The 18,223-nt window shown below is 35.2% G+C and overlaps 3 protein-coding genes across 5 annotated transcripts; 2 read left to right on the plus strand and 1 right to left on the minus strand.

The window, feature by feature from the left end:
• Window positions 1–1,637: 1,637 nt before the first annotated feature.
• Window positions 1,638–13,547, plus strand: LOC149936603 (bromodomain-containing protein 8-like). 3 transcript variants are annotated; one of them, XM_090181127.1, is made up of 19 exons: window positions 1,638–1,896; window positions 6,392–6,482; window positions 7,830–7,899; window positions 7,988–8,037; window positions 8,598–8,720; window positions 9,314–9,394; window positions 9,454–9,703; window positions 9,764–10,024; window positions 10,091–10,376; window positions 10,441–10,725; window positions 10,791–11,000; window positions 11,056–11,363; window positions 11,495–11,639; window positions 12,004–12,340; window positions 12,402–12,485; window positions 12,550–12,618; window positions 12,680–12,857; window positions 13,260–13,355; window positions 13,408–13,547. In XM_090181127.1, the coding sequence occupies exons 1-19, from the start codon at window positions 1,881–1,883 to the stop codon at window positions 13,492–13,494; spliced, it is 3,027 nt and encodes a 1,008-aa protein (XP_090037253.1). In that variant the 5' UTR covers window positions 1,638–1,880; the 3' UTR covers window positions 13,495–13,547. The 3 variants fall into 3 exon arrangements, with proteins under 3 accessions (XP_090037253.1, XP_090037254.1, XP_090037255.1); XM_090181128.1 differs by having other exon boundaries at window positions 12,405–12,485; XM_090181129.1 differs by having other exon boundaries at window positions 1,639–1,896; window positions 12,025–12,340.
• Window positions 2,032–6,179, plus strand: LOC149936604 (nuclear receptor subfamily 2 group C member 2-like). Its single transcript, XM_090181131.1, has 2 exons — window positions 2,032–3,054; window positions 3,148–6,179. Exons 1-2 carry the CDS (start codon window positions 2,733–2,735, stop codon window positions 4,317–4,319), a joined length of 1,494 nt encoding a protein of 497 aa, XP_090037257.1. The 5' UTR covers window positions 2,032–2,732; the 3' UTR covers window positions 4,320–6,179.
• On the minus strand, window positions 13,521–17,976 carry eIF3a (eukaryotic translation initiation factor 3 subunit a). The gene is made up of 10 exons (XM_090181126.1): window positions 17,800–17,976; window positions 17,198–17,525; window positions 16,910–17,132; window positions 16,129–16,851; window positions 15,761–16,057; window positions 15,348–15,695; window positions 14,575–15,272; window positions 14,271–14,515; window positions 13,764–14,213; window positions 13,521–13,699 (listed from the first exon to the last, which is right to left on the minus strand). The coding sequence occupies exons 1-10, from the start codon at window positions 17,846–17,848 to the stop codon at window positions 13,602–13,604; spliced, it is 3,459 nt and encodes a 1,152-aa protein (XP_090037252.1). The 5' UTR covers window positions 17,849–17,976; the 3' UTR covers window positions 13,521–13,601.
• Between the last annotated feature and the right edge of the window lie 247 nt (window positions 17,977–18,223).

The following is an 18,223-nucleotide window of genomic DNA, read 5'->3' on the forward strand; positions in this document are numbered from 1 at the left end:
ATAAAATTATTCCATAAGTTTGTCACTTTAAGGAATATTTTACTGAGAGCTAGTAACGGAATGACGTCATCACAAGAAGAAAATCTCCCCCTAGCGAGGCGCTGTCAAAGACTACGTGTGATGCGTTACCAAACGGACGCAACACGGCGACGTAGCCGGTAATGATGTCTGCCTTGTGAATAGCTCTCAGTAAAACTGTTGCATGTGAAGAATAGGAAGTGTCACTCTTATGTATCAAATATTAAACACTTATGGGTTAACGGTAATAGTTAGTACAGGGAGCTGTTCGCTCGCGTGGCATGAAGGGCTTACCACCACCCTCCTACCCATTGTAACCCGGCCACCTGATATAGGTTTCGTGCGTAGTATAAATTTTGTTCACAAGTATCGCCGCCTACCAGCAGAGTTTCAATTTGAGTATATGAAAGCTGTCTGCTAGTTAAAAATTATCTGTGCACAACAACTGAAAGTTTCATCCAAAAACATTGATATTGATATTTCTTCACATATTTAGTTTACTGATATTAAGGCAGATGGCACTATATTTGTTAAGCTCGAAGCTAAAAAGGCATTAAATGGCGCTAGATGACTTAGGCCTAGGGTGGTGGGAGTTAGCTTAGCTGATTATTATTATATATTAACGATTATTATAAACCTTGTACCCTGGATACGAAGTCACTGCTTTTCCATTAGTTAATAGTTAGTGCTTACCAGAACTCCAAAAAAATTACTCCATAATTACATGGCAACCAACTATTTGCGACCGAAAACTATCGCTACGACCCCTTTCGTTCGCCATGAAACCTAGTCGATAGCGACTAAAGCAGACGCTATCAGTTTTTCGTAAATTTGATTTTATAAATAATTATATTTGCATTTTAATAAAGTTTTTGCATCGTTTCCTTACATTTTGATAAGTTTATTTAAGAAAAAAACATTCTTATGACCTTTTAATTTGTCTGTAGCAGACGCTAGATCATAAGTGCAACCTCGGAGAAAAAAGTGCCTAGACTCGTTTCGGTCGCGAATAGATATTGCTAAGGGGGCGGGGTTTTTGTGGAAGAATTTGAGACGACAATAAACAAAAAATTTAAATAATAGTATAACGTGAGGTGTATGTGTCTTCACTGAATAGCAAAACAGTTGATCAAACTGTTATATTCTTTGGGATCCGTAGTCAGGACGCAGCTTATTTTCAAACAACCCGGAATTCATTAAATCTAGCCATAGAAATCTCATAGGTAACTAGAATGCTGCCGTGTAACTGGCAAATGGCCCAAACGCCGTGGCAGACGAAGCCAGATCTCATCCAATCAGAGCTCAAAGAGCGGTTCTGCCAAGTATTTAATGTCACCGGAGAGAATGACGTTACCTATCTCCCGCTATAGTAGCGGAACCAAGTAGGATTATTATCCTCCTTGGTGGAACCACTCTACGGCCTCTCATTGGCTGAAGGTTCAAAACGAACTGGCGACAAGCTCGGCCATAGGCGGCAGCATTCTAGTTACCTATGAGATTTCTATGGATCTAGCAAAGCTTATAAGCCGTGAATCTAGTATGATCTATGGTTAAACACAAAGACTATATTTATGCTAAGCGAAGCGTATATAGTCTTTGTTTAAACAGCAGACTACACTAGTGCAAAAGTTGTCGTTTTCGGAATCATGTCGGAATTATCAATCTAGTGTGATATTAATTCGAAATAACTTTTAACCACTGCATTTGATTTCAAACGATTGCGTTTTGATATTAATCAGTTCACAATAATTAAAGACTAGTGACTCTTATTCCATCATTTTAATTAATAAAAACGCTAATATCATGCAGGTGGGGACACAATCGGCGTAAAAAAAGTTTGTGACTAAAGGCTCCAGTTTATCATGGCTGCTTCTCCTCGTAAGTTTAATTTGTTTATTTTAATATTTTAGAATTTTCATGCATTTTTGTATTTAGGATACAGTGCAGAAAAACATTTATAATTTAAAACCGTTTTTAGTATTTTAAAGCTCAATTTTCCTCATATTGTATTTTGCTAAGACTTGTAATATAGTATGGAAACCAACATTTAATTTAGGCCGATAGTAGATGGCGCCAGCGTACGGTCATTGGTTAGGTGCATTTCGGGTCAAAACTTTTATCCCCGCGTTTATGTTTAATGACGTACGTTTTGTGCTGAAGTGTTACGCCGTTACCTAGGTAGGGAATAAAAATAGTACGGGCAGATTTAAACAAATGAAATTACTCAAATACGTATAAGTGAAAGAAAAATTACTTTCATGAGTTCTTGCTTTGTAAACGATATCCTGAGGCGAAGAACGGTTGTTTGGTCTTTGATCAGTTGTTGAACCCTGGACGTGGTCCTTTCGACGCCATTTTGTCACTAGTTTGACCCGACCTTGCGTGTTCGTTAGGCCTAAATTTGCCAGGAGCGAAGGAACAATTTTAAAAGTTATTTGGACTGTAATATAATCTTCAAAGATTTTAAATGGCGAAATACGACCGTAGGTATCTAAGTCGGTGACGAATTTAATTTTTTTTTAAATTTCTAATGTTTTTTATTAATTATTATTACAATACCTTATTTTGAAATACCATAATTATTTATGTTTAATACAGTATATGAGTGTAATATTTGAGAGGAAATATATGCGTGGTAACTTTTATCAAACGGGGTTTTTGTAAAACTCGCTCTGGCAGAAAACATTATTAAGTTTGCTGCATTTGAAAGCCCAATGCGGGACGATGATTCGCCATTTCGCAATGGGACTAGCAGCATTGGTGACAATAAACCTTTATTCGAACTTTGTGTTGTGTGTGGTGATAAAGCTTCTGGGAGGCATTATGGAGCCATCAGTTGTGAAGGTTGCAAAGGATTCTTTAAAAGAAGCATACGAAAACACCTAGGATATGTTTGTAGAGGCTCACGTGATTGTGAAATCACAAAACACTGTCGCAACCGTTGCCAATACTGTAGGTTACACAAGTGCCTATCAATGGGCATGCGAGCTGATTCTGTTCAATCTGAACGCAAACCCATAGATATTAAGGATTCCGGTAAGCGTTCTCCATCCCCTAATATGTTACAAAGTTCCGGATTTTCGTTGACTAGTCCTAACTTTGGACGTTTTTGTTCTTCTCGAAACGCAGATTACCGTATAAACTTGCCTTCTCCATCTCATTCGGGTTCTGTTTTTGGAAATGAACTTGAAATGCCTGTTTCTGGCACTGATTTGAGTACGCTGGCAAATGTAGTGACAACTTTGGCTACTATGAAATATTGGCAACAAGATTCCAATTCTGTTAGAGGTAGTGGCGGCCCTGGAAGTACAGGCTCTATTGCAGAATTATGCACCAATAATGGAGAGAGCAATGATGGCTCTGGCTCTGGCTCTGTGGGCAAAGAAAAAAGCATTATCAGTAAAGCTTTTGATAATATGGCCAAGGCTGCCTTACACACAACGCAACTTGTGGATGGCATAGCAACTGGTGATTGTTCCGAGCATATGAATCAACATTTAGACGCAGAAAGCGAATCCCTTTTTGAGTTAGAAGGACCCATACTTCAAGATTGTCACGTGGCCTTTAATCTTACAACTCCCAACCCTGGAGCGTCTTTTTTGAATGAACATTACATATGCGAAAGTGCATCTCGCCTCCTTTTTCTATCTGTCCACTGGGCCCGTTCAATACCCGCTTTTCAACTTTTACTTCCCGAAGTACAAACAACTCTTGTCCGTGGATGTTGGAGCGAATTATTCACTCTTGGCCTTGCACAGTGTTCGCAAGTGATGTCCCTAGGGACCATATTATCCGCAATTGTTGGTCATTTACAAGCCAGCGTCCAACAAGATCGTTTCTCAGCTGTTCATCTTAAACAAGTCACTGATCACATTTGTAAATTGCAAGATTTTGTGAAGTCCATGCAGAGATTGCAAATAGATGATCACGAGTACGCATATCTGAAAGCTATAGTGCTATTCAGCCCAGATCATCCGTCGCTACCAAGTGCAAGACAAGTTGAAAAATTTCAAGAAAAGGCTTATCAGGAACTAAGGTCCTACATTAGCCAGACATTTCCAGAAACCAACGATCGTTTTCCAAAACTATTGTTACGACTTCCGGCATTAAGATCATTGCGACCTTCAACAACGGAAGAGCTGTTTTTCTCGGCATTGATTGGAAATGTACAAATCGAGAGTATAATTCCTTATATTCTTAAAATGGATTCAAACGAGTACACTCCCGAATTGGCACTTGGAAATTCTTCAGCTCCTGATCTAATGGATTATTCATCTTTAGATGAAAAAACCAAGGACTGATAATTTAAGAAAATAGCATATTGAAACGACACGATTTTGTTGATTATACGCACCTCTTTCTACCGAAATGGTTTACTATATTTTTTTTGTAAAGTTATCAGAGCTATGTTATATATTTTATGCTAATCAAATTTTTATAAACACAAAAGTGGTTAAAGTTAGGTCATCTCTCAAAATTAATCAACCTGGTAAACAAAACTATTTGGAAATACTTTGTTTAAGAGGAAATAATACTGGCTAAACCACCTTAATTTAATATTTTTGTTTAAAGAAATGAATAAACACTTATTTGGTGTTGTGGCAATAGGTATGTGGAATGTGCTTTATTGACATTAAGCTCTGCCCTTTTTTAATATTAATATTTTCCATTATTTTTCTTTATTTAAACTTAAGGATTCCAGATAACCCAGTAGTCTCCCTTTACCAATAAATTAGATAAGAATAGTTCAAATGATAAAAAAAATTTAAGAATGCTTATCACCTTGAAAAGCATAAGGAATTTTCACCACTTTTTTTGTTGTTTAACTGGTTTAAAATTTTATCTTATTTCTAATTATGGTAGTGACTTTAAACTATTGTTTCATACCAAATAGATTACTTTGTTAGGAATTAATAGATCTAAATACCAACAATTTCAGGCTCTGTATTTTATCTTTCAAAATCAGCAACATTGGCATTGAAATGCTGATTTTACAGTCCTAAAGTTAATAATGAACAGTTTGAGTAATGCAAATATGTCAGAATCAAACCATTAGATATTTTAATTTTTCGTACTTGTTATTAATTTTGTAAAGGAAGCTGGCAAAAAACTGTCAAATACATTTTATTCCTAAATTAATTTGTTTAAAAAAAATACATAATCTTACCCTTATGCATTTTTAATTCATATTTTGGAAATTTTAAATAAAGTTTAATAAATTTTTAATTAACATTTTACCAAGTCAAAATTCAATATTACTCAGATTTTTTAAAAGAACTCCAACCAAATAGTGTAAATTCATTTGTGTAAATAATATTTCTTGAGTTATAAGAGCTAAAATCCTCGAACGTTATGTATTTTTCCATATCAAAATATTGAGTTTTCTTTTTAAGTTGAAATTTCAACTAGTTTCCTTTACCAGGTAAAATTGTGATTTAGATCAAATGCCTTGAATAAAATAAAAATGTTTAACATTTTGATTTAACTGTAGCAGTAACTCGCGAAAAACTCATTCATTGTTATATAATACTGAGAGGTTTTATACGAATAAGTGTAAATTTCTATACTGTATACCTTCCTCCAAATATATTGATAGAAAAACTTAGTATCTTGGTATTGGTATATCAAGTATATATATATATATATATATATATGAAGTAATATTTTAATGATACGAAACCCATTTTATGGTCAAGTAAGATTTTTATAAAGGTGAGAGGGTGGTAGAGGATCATCGGCTTAGGTTACGAAAAGATGCGTGAAAAAATAATAAAGATAATAACAAATAAACACATCCCGGTTTCTTGTATTCTGTTTTATTAAACTTGTATCTTTCGGTATCAAATGTTACGTTTAAGTGATTGTTAGTTTTTCAAAACAAATTCAAAAAAGGTTTAACATTTTTTTGTAATTTTTTTCACAAAGTAGATTTTACTAAAATGAAAATGAAAAAAGAAATTACTGTGTGGTGATATATTTGAAGAGTTTAAACCTTTTCATTATTGTTTACATTGGCTACTTTTGTCCATATAATGGAGTTTTTTTTTAAATGGTTAAGGAATCACAGAAAATTTTAAAAAAGATATATTGAGACCAAAATTGTATACACTTTAAAATGTAATTTATACAGCTTTTGCAGCCTGTGATTTGAAAAAGTAAAAATAACTTAATATTTAAAATACTTCTGTACCTTTTTTCTCTTAAGGCATACTGCCGTTGGTATTTTAATTAACATGTATTCTATCATTTACGTGTCCTAAAAGGTAATAAGAATGAAGATTCCACTAGCTAATGCAAAATATAATATCACGGAAAATTGAACCTGGTATGTCAATCCTTCGGTGTTATTTAGAATTTAATCCCGCTCTTACAGGATTTCGCTCAAAGCAAGCCACAGATGTTTGGTCAACAAGAGAGCGGCTTTGTCTGGCCTCCTCTGTTTTACGAAGTGGGGATCAAAATTGGTATGTAATAAACATGACAAGGTATTCAAATATTTTTGAATTTAAACTGAAAATATATTTGATTTTATTGGTAATAACTCAAATTCATTAACTAATTCGAAATATTATAAATGACTGGTGTTCATAAATTGTTCATTTATTTTTGAGGGAAGTAAATATTGACTCTACAACAAGTAAAATTAATTTTTGTTATCTATTTGGGAAAACGTTTTACAGACAGCTATTCACAATGTAAGATGGAGAAGCGAGTGTATTAACAGAGTGGCATCCGTTGTGAATAGCTTAATGTAAAAAAATATTACATGTTAGGAATATCTAGGACTATGCTGTGATGAAAATCTAACGTGGAATAAACATATCCAATATACTATAAGGAAAATTAAAAACTAGGATATGGTTACTTAGACCACTACAATACCACTTTCATAAATATACATAAAGGATATTTTATAATGCCATAATCAAATCCATTGTAGAATATGCTATTATTTTTTGATTTAGAGACTATTAGCTCCGTAATTAATTCTGCTGTAAAGTTAATTGCTTAGAATAAGAAGTATTCCTTATTGAAGCTAAAAGAATAGCAGATATAGATGACTTAAGTCAATCATATACAACTAATCTGCAGAAATTTGGTTCAAAGTAAAAAAAAATCATTCTCCTAGCTACTTACTTGTATAATTGGTTTTCTGGACATGAAATTATCAGAATTACCAGATGTTCCGTACTCAATTTCTTTATAGATAATACTTTGTGTAATATAAATCAAAATCAGTTATTGCCAGAGGTGTAAAAGTTTGTAATGAGCTACCAAATTATTTAAAAAGTATAGAAACCACTAAATATTAAACAAAAAATAATATTCATTATACATTACTTTAAATTTACTATTTATGAAATTCTGCAAGGAAAGTAGATCTAATCTAGTGTACTAATTTTAATACCTTTTTTGTAAATAGGTTTTAACTTAAATGATATTTCGAATAAGAGCATTATTATTATTGTTATTATTATGAATAGGAGCTTATGGAACAATGTTATTCTCGTGCTTTAACATTTCAACAATAAGCAGAACTTCCTAAGGTTAAATTTAACCCAAGGGTAAGCGTTTAAACGGAAATGGTCTCAATATACCTCCATTTTAATGTTGTTGGTAAGAATTGATGGAAGTATAAATCTATATGACAAATTTTTCACATTTGTTCTGGAGGGTTTGTAAATTTTTCATTTAGGGTCATTCAAGTATAAAAGACTCCTTCAATTGTTTATTAATATTTTCATAATTTTAGTTGAGACTGTGCTTATATAGTCGATGGACTTGGTATTTTAAAGGAAATTTTATTTTAGGGTTTCGGTTAGCCGTGGGATAAAACCATTTGGTGAAGCAAGTCGACCTCCAGATTGGTTCTCTCAGAAGGTAATATATTACATGATTTAATGGTTTAAGTTTAATTTTTTTTCATTTAAAAATCTTGAATTAAATATTCTTTCACAATAATTTTTAGAACTGTGCTTTGCAATATGCTGAGCTACTTGAGAAAGTTGATGCCCCAAAGTAAGTTAGCTATTTACTTTATTTGTATTTAAGTTTTTTAAACTTGTTAATGTAAAATAAAAGCCTTGTTCCCACTAACGCAACTACTGTTTATTCATCTTCTAAATTTCACAATTTAAATGTAAAATTTTTTTGTACATGGTTATAAAAACCTTAAAACCTGTACTTACATTATTAGTACAAAAAAAGTTTTGTAAAAAAAAAGTGATCTATTTTAATGTAAATTTTTCTAAATAAAATTAAAGGGTTACTTAAGCTTCGTAAGGGGATAAATATCTGTATCATTCCCCCTTCAGAACCTGAGAGAGAATAAATAAATTTGCATGTTCTGCTTCACAGTTAGATAAAATAAGATTCTGACTGGCTAAGGTGGGAACAGTGTTTCTTACCCTTACGAATCTATGGAACCCTTTAACCTAACACATACCAATCTATTTTAATGCACATGCATATATTTACATTCTTCCTTTTTTTCTGGACAAGTAAATTGTAAGATATTCTGTGTAGAGAAAAAGGATTGGTTTTGTAAGAACGACTAAATAATTGATAAAAATTTATAGACGAAAAAGAGGTGAACGGAGTGATGCAACAGATACTCCTGGAGATCTTATAGTTAGAAAACTTACAATGGACCGCATTGAAGAGTTGAAGAAAGTTGTGTACGAAGAACAGCAACGACACAAGTATTTATGTCCAAGCAAAATTGACATCAGGGGCGTAGGAACGTTCTAAACGTTGGAGGGGGCAAAGATAAACGAAAAGGGGTCTGGAGAATGGTTTTTAATTTTTAATGGAGTGTAGCTTCTAGAATGCATGTGTATTTGTTACTACTATGTAAATTGGCGGGAAAAGACTGAAATTTAAACACAGTTGAGGTTCTATAAACCAAAGAATATAAACCCCAGGAATGGAAGGATTGATATTATTGGCCGCGTGTTTTGGTTGCGTTAGAAACTTCCGGAAAAGCAAATCAGAGTAACCGGAAACGGTTAACGCAACCCGGTCTCTCTTTAAAACGAGAGGCGCAAAAGTTCCACTAGACAGAGCTACACCTTCCATTCCTGGGGCTTTATATTCTTTGTATAAACTGTATATGCTTTTAAAATGATAATTTGAGCCTTTTGAAGATTGCAACTGACCAAAGGTTGGAGGGGGCAATAACATTAGTTGCCCCTCCCAGCAAAATTCTAGGGAGGGGCATTGCCCCCCCTGCCCCTCCCGGTTCCTACGCCCCTGATTGACATACAATTTTTAAATCCTTGTTGTTTTTGGATAGGAAGTTAAAAAGAGAGCTTGAAATGGTTCGGTCAGGGCAGCTTGATGAAAAACTGGAAGATCTGATTAGGGGAATACAAGAGTAAGTTTTGATTAGATATGTTTTTTTACAGAAGTAGCACATTGGTAGTATTTTTCTAGTGAGATCAGAGCTAAAGAAATAGCTGACAATGAACATCAAAAGTGGCTTCAAGAAAGAGAACAAAAAGTTGCTGCGATGAAAGTAGCTACTAGCAAAGGATTATATCCGCTTCCTCCAAAGAACAAAAGAGCTGGTAGCTCCTACAATCTTACCCGAGCAGAGGAATTAAGAAGAAGTAGTTACCAGTCAGATAACAGTGAACCTGACAACAATATAGAATCACCTCTTAGCGAACCACTCTCAATTGAAGTTAGTTTTTTTGTATATTTCTGGTGATGGATGTTAAAAATCTCTTATTACAATTTCAAGGTTGATGACTCTACAAATCCGGTTTTGCACAGTAATACTCTAGTCTTAGAAAATATCATATCCCAACAAGCGGTTAAAACTTCTCCGAGGCATACAGGACTATCTGTCACCTCTTCATCTACATCGCCTTTACTTACTTCATTATTAAAAAGTCCCTCACCGGCAACCACACCAACTACTGTAACAACAATACAATCTTCCCCAAAAGCACCTATTCTAGGGTCAGCTTTACAAGGTTCATCCCCATCAAAACATGCAGAGGTTAGTTTGAACATTGCCTTTTTCAGTTTTTCGTTGATGATGCTCTAAAATGGATATTTTGCGCAGTCGGTATCTATGGGACTGACTCAACGAGCTTCTCAAGTTGTGCCTTTGCCATTCTTCAACCCCAGCAGTGCTCTTGCCTCAGCAGCCGCACGACAGCTAGCTGTTGCTACTGCAGCTCCTTCGACTATATCTTCGGGCAGTTCAGTCTTAGCAAGTGGTTTTACAGTGACCAGTTCAGATACTGGAAGTTCCACCACATCCAGTATCTTAGGGGGCATATCCTTAAGCAGACCTCAGCATCACCAACATGGAGCTCCTCATGTTAATCAATCCGCAACATCATCCGGTATTTTTAATCTTTACACTTGTAGAATCTCTTCAGTTAGTTTTAAAATTAAATGTTTTTTTAGCACCTACGCTTTCCAGACTCTTGGAAATGCCACCCAGCATACCGGGAAAACTACCACCATTGCCAGTAGTCAAGATTCCCATTGCATCTTCAGTAAATGATATCCAAGAATCTACTTCTGAAAGTTCCAGAACGCTTGAAAACCAGTCAACCAGCTCCAACTTTATAAGCAATGTAAAAATTGATACAGCTAGCAACTGGGATTCAGCCATTTTGGCATTACAAGAAGTAACGGCTTCTGCCAAAAATGAAAGTGATCTCAGTCAAATTGAAGCTCAAGTTGCTAGTGAGTATTTTAAATTTTGACATTAAAATAAAAAATTTCTGCAGTCTTTAATTTGCATATTTCAGGTTTAGTTGAAGGAGTTTGTGAAGTTGAGGAGGCCTTCCGGGATGAACTTGGCCATGGCGATACGGGCCTGGAAGTTGATATGGAAGCTATAGTTAATGAAATTATGAAAGAGGAAATACAAGTAGCTACCCCCGATGATAGCCCCGAAGTGCAACCAGACATTTCTGATATTTCCAATTTACAATCGTCTGATATATTAGAAGTTGAAGGTGAGTTCCTGTAGAACTCGCCATACTTTTGACTTTCATTTCTATCTTTTTGCAGATGGAGGTACCGTCGAAGTTGTTCAACAGGAAGAACAACCAGAAATTGGTCATAAAAATGACCTGACAGTGTCCGAAACTGTACCTATAGAACTAAAAAACTCTGAGGAAGTTTCAGAAAAGTCCCATGTGAATGAATCTCAAGGGGTTGTGCATGATGTGGTGGTTATACCATCCTCGCCTAGTTTTTCTGTGTCTATTGAACAAAAAGTTTCAGAGTCTGCGAGCATCTTAATTCAACCCAATACTAAAAGTTTGGCAACAATCAAAGATGTAGAGACAACTGACACTGCAGTTCTTGATACTAAAGTATTTATTAATTCTTTTTTGGTTCTAAAATTTTAGAACTCAGATGGTGAATGGTTAACAACGTTGCACTTGATAAATTTACCTCCGTATGAGCTATAATTTCTACATCATGATGATTTTTTTTATTTTAGGATTCAAATTTAAAAATTGTAGACGCAGTGGTACCCATACCAACAGATTCTTTAGAAAATGCCTACAATTTGGGAGACCTAGTGACAGAGGAAGTTGTTATCACTGACAAGGATGTTGTTGAAGGCTCTGAAGAAGAAAAAGATGGTATAAAAATCAATTCTGACTCAATTGATAGCCAAGGAAGTTTCAAGGTTCTTTACCTTTCCCCTTCTATCAATGAAATTAAATGCATGTTTTTTTTTTACCATTATTGGTACCTATAAATATTTTTAGAGTGACCTTTGGACAATGATGACGAATGTCCATATAATTTTATTTATGATTCTAATGCCTATAGGGATTCTTAGGCCAAATCTATAACATGAAAATTTTGATACAGTTAAATCTCATTCTTATTCTTAGCTATAGTTTTCTGGACTATTGTTTACAACAAATGTTCCCCAGAACTTGCTTGTTCCGCATGAGCGTATCTTTATCATTTATAGCAGTTTTATTAAATTAAGTATAGCAATCAATATCATGATTTTAGATAAACAGGAGAAACTGAAATTAACAAAAGATTTGTCCTCAACTTGCGTTGGTACTGCTGAACAGGACATCGCAATAGAAATTAAAAATGAGCAGTCAGATGAAGGTAGCGATGTTATCGCTTTGACTCCAGTAACTGCCAGTAGTAGCCGAGAAGCTTCGGAACCAAGAGAAGAGGAATGTAAATTGGAAATTCAAGACCCATGTCTTCAGCAACTGGAAGATGATGAAAGTTTAAACCTGAATGATGATAAACCAAAAGCACCATCTTCTGTGTCAGATTCCATTCCGAATAGCCCCGTTTCTACTCCTCAGAGGTATATATATATATTTCTCAACATTCCTCCAAACAATCTAACAAAGGTTTATTTTCAAAAGCAGTGATGACCAAGAAAATTTGAAGGAATATAAAATATGGAAGAAAGCTATAATGCTTGTATGGAGAGCTGTGGCGAATCACAAGTGAGAATTTAGTTAAATATTGATACTTTTAAAATTCTTTTAATTTGATGAATTTTGTTTTCAGATATGCAAATGTGTTTTTGCATCCAGTAACAAATGATGTTGCTCCTGGCTACCATAGCATAGTGTATCGGTGAGTACAAAATACGTTTAAATGAAAGGAAATTAGAGTTTAAATGTCTGCATATTTAAAGCCCCAGAGATTTAACAGCTATAAAAAAGAATATAGAAATGGGTGTTATTCGCACAACTATCGAGTTTCAGCGAGATGTCATGCTCATGTTTCAAAATGCCATTATGTACAATAGCTCTGACCATGATGTTTTTCACATGGCCTTAGAAATGCAGAAAGAAGTAATGGATGTTATCCAGGTGAGTTTTAGTTATGGATGCATCCTAATTTTAAGTATTATAATTATAAGAAACATGTTAAAAGTTGCTGGATGATTTAGGGCTAATGTGGTGCCTAGCAGATTATTTTTATTGAGTATGGCCTAAAACAATTGCATAGTTTTGGTTTAGTAAACTATGTGGTTATTTTATTGTGATAAATATGGAATATCTTGGCTCAAGTTACTAGCAAATGAATAATTAACTCTGGTCTTCTCTACACAGTGATTTATATAAATCATTTATGAAACAAGGTTATTGATTGGTAAAAAAATTAGTCTTAGGAATGTAAGACTTTTCATGCTAACTATTATGGTATTAATCGGTTAGATTCAGTGTACCAAGCTGCTTATACATTTTTGTTGTAAATATTTCTGGTTTTAGCTTATGGTTCAAACTACAGAAGCCAAAGTTTTAAGAGGTAGAGATTCAAGGGACAAAAAAGTGGAAACCTTAAAAATGATTGAAATGGATTTTAAAGTAAGCCTTACACCAAATCTAAATATATAAATATTAAGAGATATTTTATTAGGATGATGAAGAAGGAAAAAGGAAGAGAACCTCTACTTCTGAAAGCAGTGATTCTAGACCAAAGAAACGACGCAGACAAGAAGATTAAAATACTTTAAATGTATAACATTCCATTAAAGTAAATTTTCATAGTTTTCACTTAATGTTTATTAGATTACAATTTCTAACAATATCAATATTAGTAGAGAAATAATTTTAACGTTTAGAAACAGTTTTCCACCCATCTTCTTCTGACTTTTCCTGTGGGCGTGGCAATTTTTCTCTTTTCTCAGTGTTTGACCGCCAACTTTCTTCTAAAAATTCAGAAAATTTTATTTACATTTTACTGTGTTATATTTAGCATTTGATGAACTTAACCTTTCTTCGCTTTGTCATCTCTTCTCCAAGAAGCTTCCTGATCACTTTTAGGTGGTGGTCTTACAGATCTAGGTTTTTCCTCCCCAGGGTCTTTATCTCTAATGTATCCTCCACCACTAGTTCCTCCTCTATATGGCCTTTCACCTCTGTAATTATCAAATCCACCCCGGTCTCTGTCTCTATCTCCTCCAAAACCTCTATCCCCACTAAATCGGCCGCCCCCTTCGCCCCTAGAGCTTTCACCAACAAAGCGTCCTCCTTCCCTATCATAGCGACCACCTCCTTCACCACCTCTATCTGCTCCATAATTTCTTCCACCCCTTCCTCCGTCACGATTCATTCCCCTATCATCATTCTCACGGTCACTTCTTCTATCATCCTTTTCTCCACCCCTTCTCCAGGCTCCGCCATCATCCACTGCTTTTCTAGCAATTGGATTTTGGAAACGACCTTTAAAAAAATTTTTTTTAAATAATTAAAGATTCCTAGAATTAACCTTGACAATACCTTCAGAACGCTCGCTTCTTCCATAAGCTGGTTCTTTAGCAGGTTCATCCAATGTGGAAGGTTTGCTTCTCCAGCTACCTTCGTCAGCAGGTGGAAGCTTTCGAGGAGCTTCACCTCTGGGTGATGAATCTCTGCCAGTTCGGGGTGCCCAACTTTCTTTCTTACTCTGCTCCCTTTCTCTCCAACCACTTTTAGCCTTTGTCAAAGTAACGGCACCCTCACCTGCTGTAGCATCTTTATTATCACTGTAACATATTATCCAATTAATATTTAAACAGAAAATAAGTGAAAAGTTTCTCCATACTTCGCAGGTTTTTTACGCCAATCGTCAGCTTCGAGGCTCTTTTCCATAAGGGCTTTACGTTTATCCTCTCTTTCCTTCTCCAAAGCAGCTCTCTCAGCATTTTGGCGCTCTTCAATTTCTTGCAATTTGGCTTTTTGCTTTTTCTCAATAATTGCCAATTTAGCCATTTTCTCTTCTTCCAATTGTTTCTTTAATTCCTCCTGTTTTCTCTTTTCCTCATCGATATTACGTTGTTCTTCTTCTTGTTTTTCTTGAAGCCATTTCTGGCGACGTTCTTTCTTTCGTTCTATCTTTTGAGCAGCCATTCTCTTTGCCCTTTCTTCATCCATTTTTTTCTCAAATTCAGCCAATTTTTTCTTGTAAACTGAAGATCTAGCTTGGCGTAGCTGATCAAGGAATGCGTCTTTATCGTCCTTCATTCGTAGGATTCTGTCTCGATGTTGCAAGGAATATTCTCGTTCGGCAATAACTTGCTTGATTCTTTCCTTCTCTTCTTCCTCCCAGAACTTTTGCGCTTCCTCGCGATAAACTTCGTAAGCTTCTTTAATCAATGGAATTTCTTCCAATCTCTTCGCACGTTCCAAGTGATCCACTTTACGTTCCTGCTTTCGCAATTTATTTTGCAATTCCTTTCTTTCTCGATCCATTTGTTCCATTTGGCGAGAAAAGATCTCTTCGGGATCAAGCCGTTCTAATTCCTATTAAAATTATATTAAATGTAATTTTTTGTAGGAATGGTTCAGAAATTTATATTCTGAAATTCTAAAATTTACCTCATCTTCGAGACCTTCAAAAAGCCTAGCTCCCAACTCAGTTTTCTTCAAAGCTTCAATTTTTTCCATAACTACTTTTTTCTTCAGTTCGTCTTTTTCTCTAATAATTCTTTGTTTGGCTCTTTCTTCAGCCTCTTTAGCCATACGCTCTTCCTCAGCTTCTTTCAATTTCTGCTGTTTCTCTTCTAACAGTTTCCTTTCCTCTTCTTCCTTTTGGCTGCTTAGAGTCTCAAGCATCTGTTTACGAGCTTCAATTATGTCCTGTCTTTCAAGCAACCTACGATGTTCCTTATGCGCAGTTAGATGGTAAGCGGACATAATTTGTTCCCTCAACGTTTGTTTTTCCACCTTAACGTGAAGGAGAAATAACATTTATAGTAAAATATAATAACTAATTTGCTTTGTAGGTTTACCTTATCAGGCTGGATTAGATCAACAGCTTTATGTAGGACACTATGAAGTTGCACTAACTGATTTCTTATTTGTTCACTGGGCATGCCTTGCAAATGGGGCCCTTCAACAGTTTCCTCGCGCTGAGATACACTCATCTCTGATCCAAAGTGCAAGCACCGTTTTTTGTGATCCAATCGAACTTGCAAGTTGTTTCTACGGGCAGCTTCGACTACTATATTTTCCAAATAGAATGGAGTTGCAAAGGATGCTAGTTCCAACAATCGGTTGAATTCTATAGTTTGGTAGACTTGCGATACCTAATAACAAATAACAAAAGTTAAGAAAGATTTTACAAAATTAACTTCTTTTAAAAGAGACTTTTACTAACTTCTTTCAGCAGTCTCATGATTGTGATACTTTGGAGAGCTGGGATATACTGTTTCATATCCGCTTCCTCCCATTTCTTAAGGTACTCAAAAGATTGAGAAACCCTGGAAGAAAGCTTTAGTGGATGAAAATCAACTTCAAGCCATCGGTAGAGATCCTGAATTTGGGCTGGTGCATTTTGAATCACTCCGAAACGGGCTAAATCTTTGACAAGAGCATTTCTAGATGGAACAGATGGAAGCCCCAAAAGAGTGGAGAGTAGGCGGTGATTTTTATCAATGACATTTTCGTCAGTTTCAACTAGACGATCTATCTCGGGTCTATTTGGTGGCATAGGGACTGACAAAGTGGCCAAAACCACTCTAGCAGCCATTTTTTGAATTTCATCAGTGGTTATGTTCTTGCGCATTTCTCTGGAAAGATGGAAGAGCCTAAATAGGGCGGAGGCATGGAACAACAAATTTCCTGCCTTCCAAAATACTAGAGCCAATTTTTGATAATAGTTTGCCATCAGCTGCGCTTTGGGAGGTTTCTTAGATAGAGTCATTAGGCCATGAATGCCTTCTATGGCTTTGTAGGCTTCTTGCCATAATTCCATTTGAATAGCACTTTCCAACTGTACCAAACGGGTTTCCAAATGCATAGCCTGACTCTCAGGATTGTTCAAGTTAACGGAAGTTTGCTGATTTTGGTGCTTGTGAATATGGTCCAAGTGAGCGCGAAGCTGCGTATTTTTTGGGATTAGTAAAATCTTAAAAATGGCTCGTTAAAAATATACTTACATTGTCACATAGTTTCCTAAACTCAGTTTTACGGTTGTACTTAAGACAAAACTTGAAAGCCTGTTGTGCAATATCATGGTACAGGCGTTCAACTCTGGAGTTATTTCTCAACAACTCCAAACATTGTCTGTATGACTCCCATAAAAATTTAACCCAAGGGGTTAAAACCACACGATCAGTTCTATCTTGAGAGTCTTCGCAACTAACAGCACTCAGCAAAAGACTAAATTAAAAATGTTTAATGAGAATATATCTTCAAAATATCTTGAGATCTAATATTCATTTTACTTTTCAGGTGTTTGAACATTATCCAAGTCATCAATATCCACAACTGCTTGTTGGGATTCTCCTCTAGCAGCTTCAGTCTTATCCTCTGCCAATTGCAAATAACCACGAACAACATCTTCAAGGGATTTGATGTTCACCTGCTGACTGATATTCTTATATTGGTAGAGTCCCTCCTTGGCAATGTGACTTTTTTTCAATTCAACACATAGCTCCAAATATTTGACCATAATAGGTTCGTGGATTTTTTGCCATGTTCTATGTCGGCGACTCTTAATAACATCGTAAAGAGCATCAAGAGCTCTTTGTTTCTTCCCAACATCAATGAATTCTGGAAAAAAATATTATTATCAGAATGTACCCCTCTACCCTAAATAAATAATTTTTCACTCCATATGTCTCACATCATTTTTCCCATGCAATTATAAACATTTCTATTATAAATTCATACTAATAATAAGTTACAAGGGATTATTATGTAGGACCCAGATGAGTATTAACACGAACAAGCAATTTACATACAAGCTTAATATCCAAAACGATCAGTCCACATCGGCAAATATTGAAAAGTGAAAGGCTTAGAATTAGGCTCAAGCTGTACTTACCGTTTGCTCTTTTAAGAGCATTTTCAGGCCTCTGAAAATACGTCGGCATTTTTTCTTAAAATTGTCTCTTCCAATTATTGACAATTGAAATACATTTAAATTTTAACTTTAAACAGAAAAACTGCGATATTAGGCTATCGAGAACACGCCGCGAAAAATGGCGCATCAACTACCGCTGCACCAGAGAGGATTAATTTAGGGAGCGGAAAGCCCTGCCTTCTACTTTATATATAATTCTCTCTGGCTGCACCGCAAAATGATGTCGAGGTGACGTTTCGATTCTTTTGAAAATATAAAGCTAGTCCAACATAAATGTATGGTCTTTCTATTAGTTATATAAAGATATCCCATAGAGTACATATTAAAAAAAGACTAATAAGTCACCTATGAGGACCTTGAAATAATGAAAGAAAATATAAAAAAT

This window comes from Leiobunum rupestre, chromosome 7 (genome assembly GCF_980474605.1).
Source record: "Leiobunum rupestre chromosome 7, qqLeiRupe1.1.hap1, whole genome shotgun sequence".
In the NCBI taxonomy this organism is placed as follows: domain Eukaryota; kingdom Metazoa; phylum Arthropoda; class Arachnida; order Opiliones; family Sclerosomatidae; genus Leiobunum; species Leiobunum rupestre.

Coding starts and splice junctions, on each gene's coding strand:
- LOC149936603 (XM_090181127.1), top strand. Junction 10,726..10,790: donor AATTGAAGCTCAAGTTGCTA/GTGAGTATTTTA, acceptor TGCATATTTCAG/GTTTAGTTGAAGGAGTTTGT. Junction 11,364..11,494: donor CTGCAGTTCTTGATACTAAA/GTATTTATTAAT, acceptor TTTTTATTTTAG/GATTCAAATTTAAAAATTGT.
- LOC149936604 (XM_090181131.1), top strand. CDS start 2,733: ATGCGGGACGATGATTCGCCATTTCGCAATGGGACTAGCAGCATTGGT. Junction 3,055..3,147: donor CATAGATATTAAGGATTCCG/GTAAGCGTTCTC, acceptor CTCGAAACGCAG/ATTACCGTATAAACTTGCCT.
- eIF3a (XM_090181126.1), bottom strand. CDS start 17,848: ATGCCGACGTATTTTCAGAGGCCTGAAAATGCTCTTAAAAGAGCAAAC. Junction 17,133..17,197: donor AATGTTCAAACACCTGAAAA/GTAAAATGAATA, acceptor TTTTTAATTTAG/TCTTTTGCTGAGTGCTGTTA. Junction 16,058..16,128: donor TCATGAGACTGCTGAAAGAA/GTTAGTAAAAGT, acceptor ATTTGTTATTAG/GTATCGCAAGTCTACCAAAC.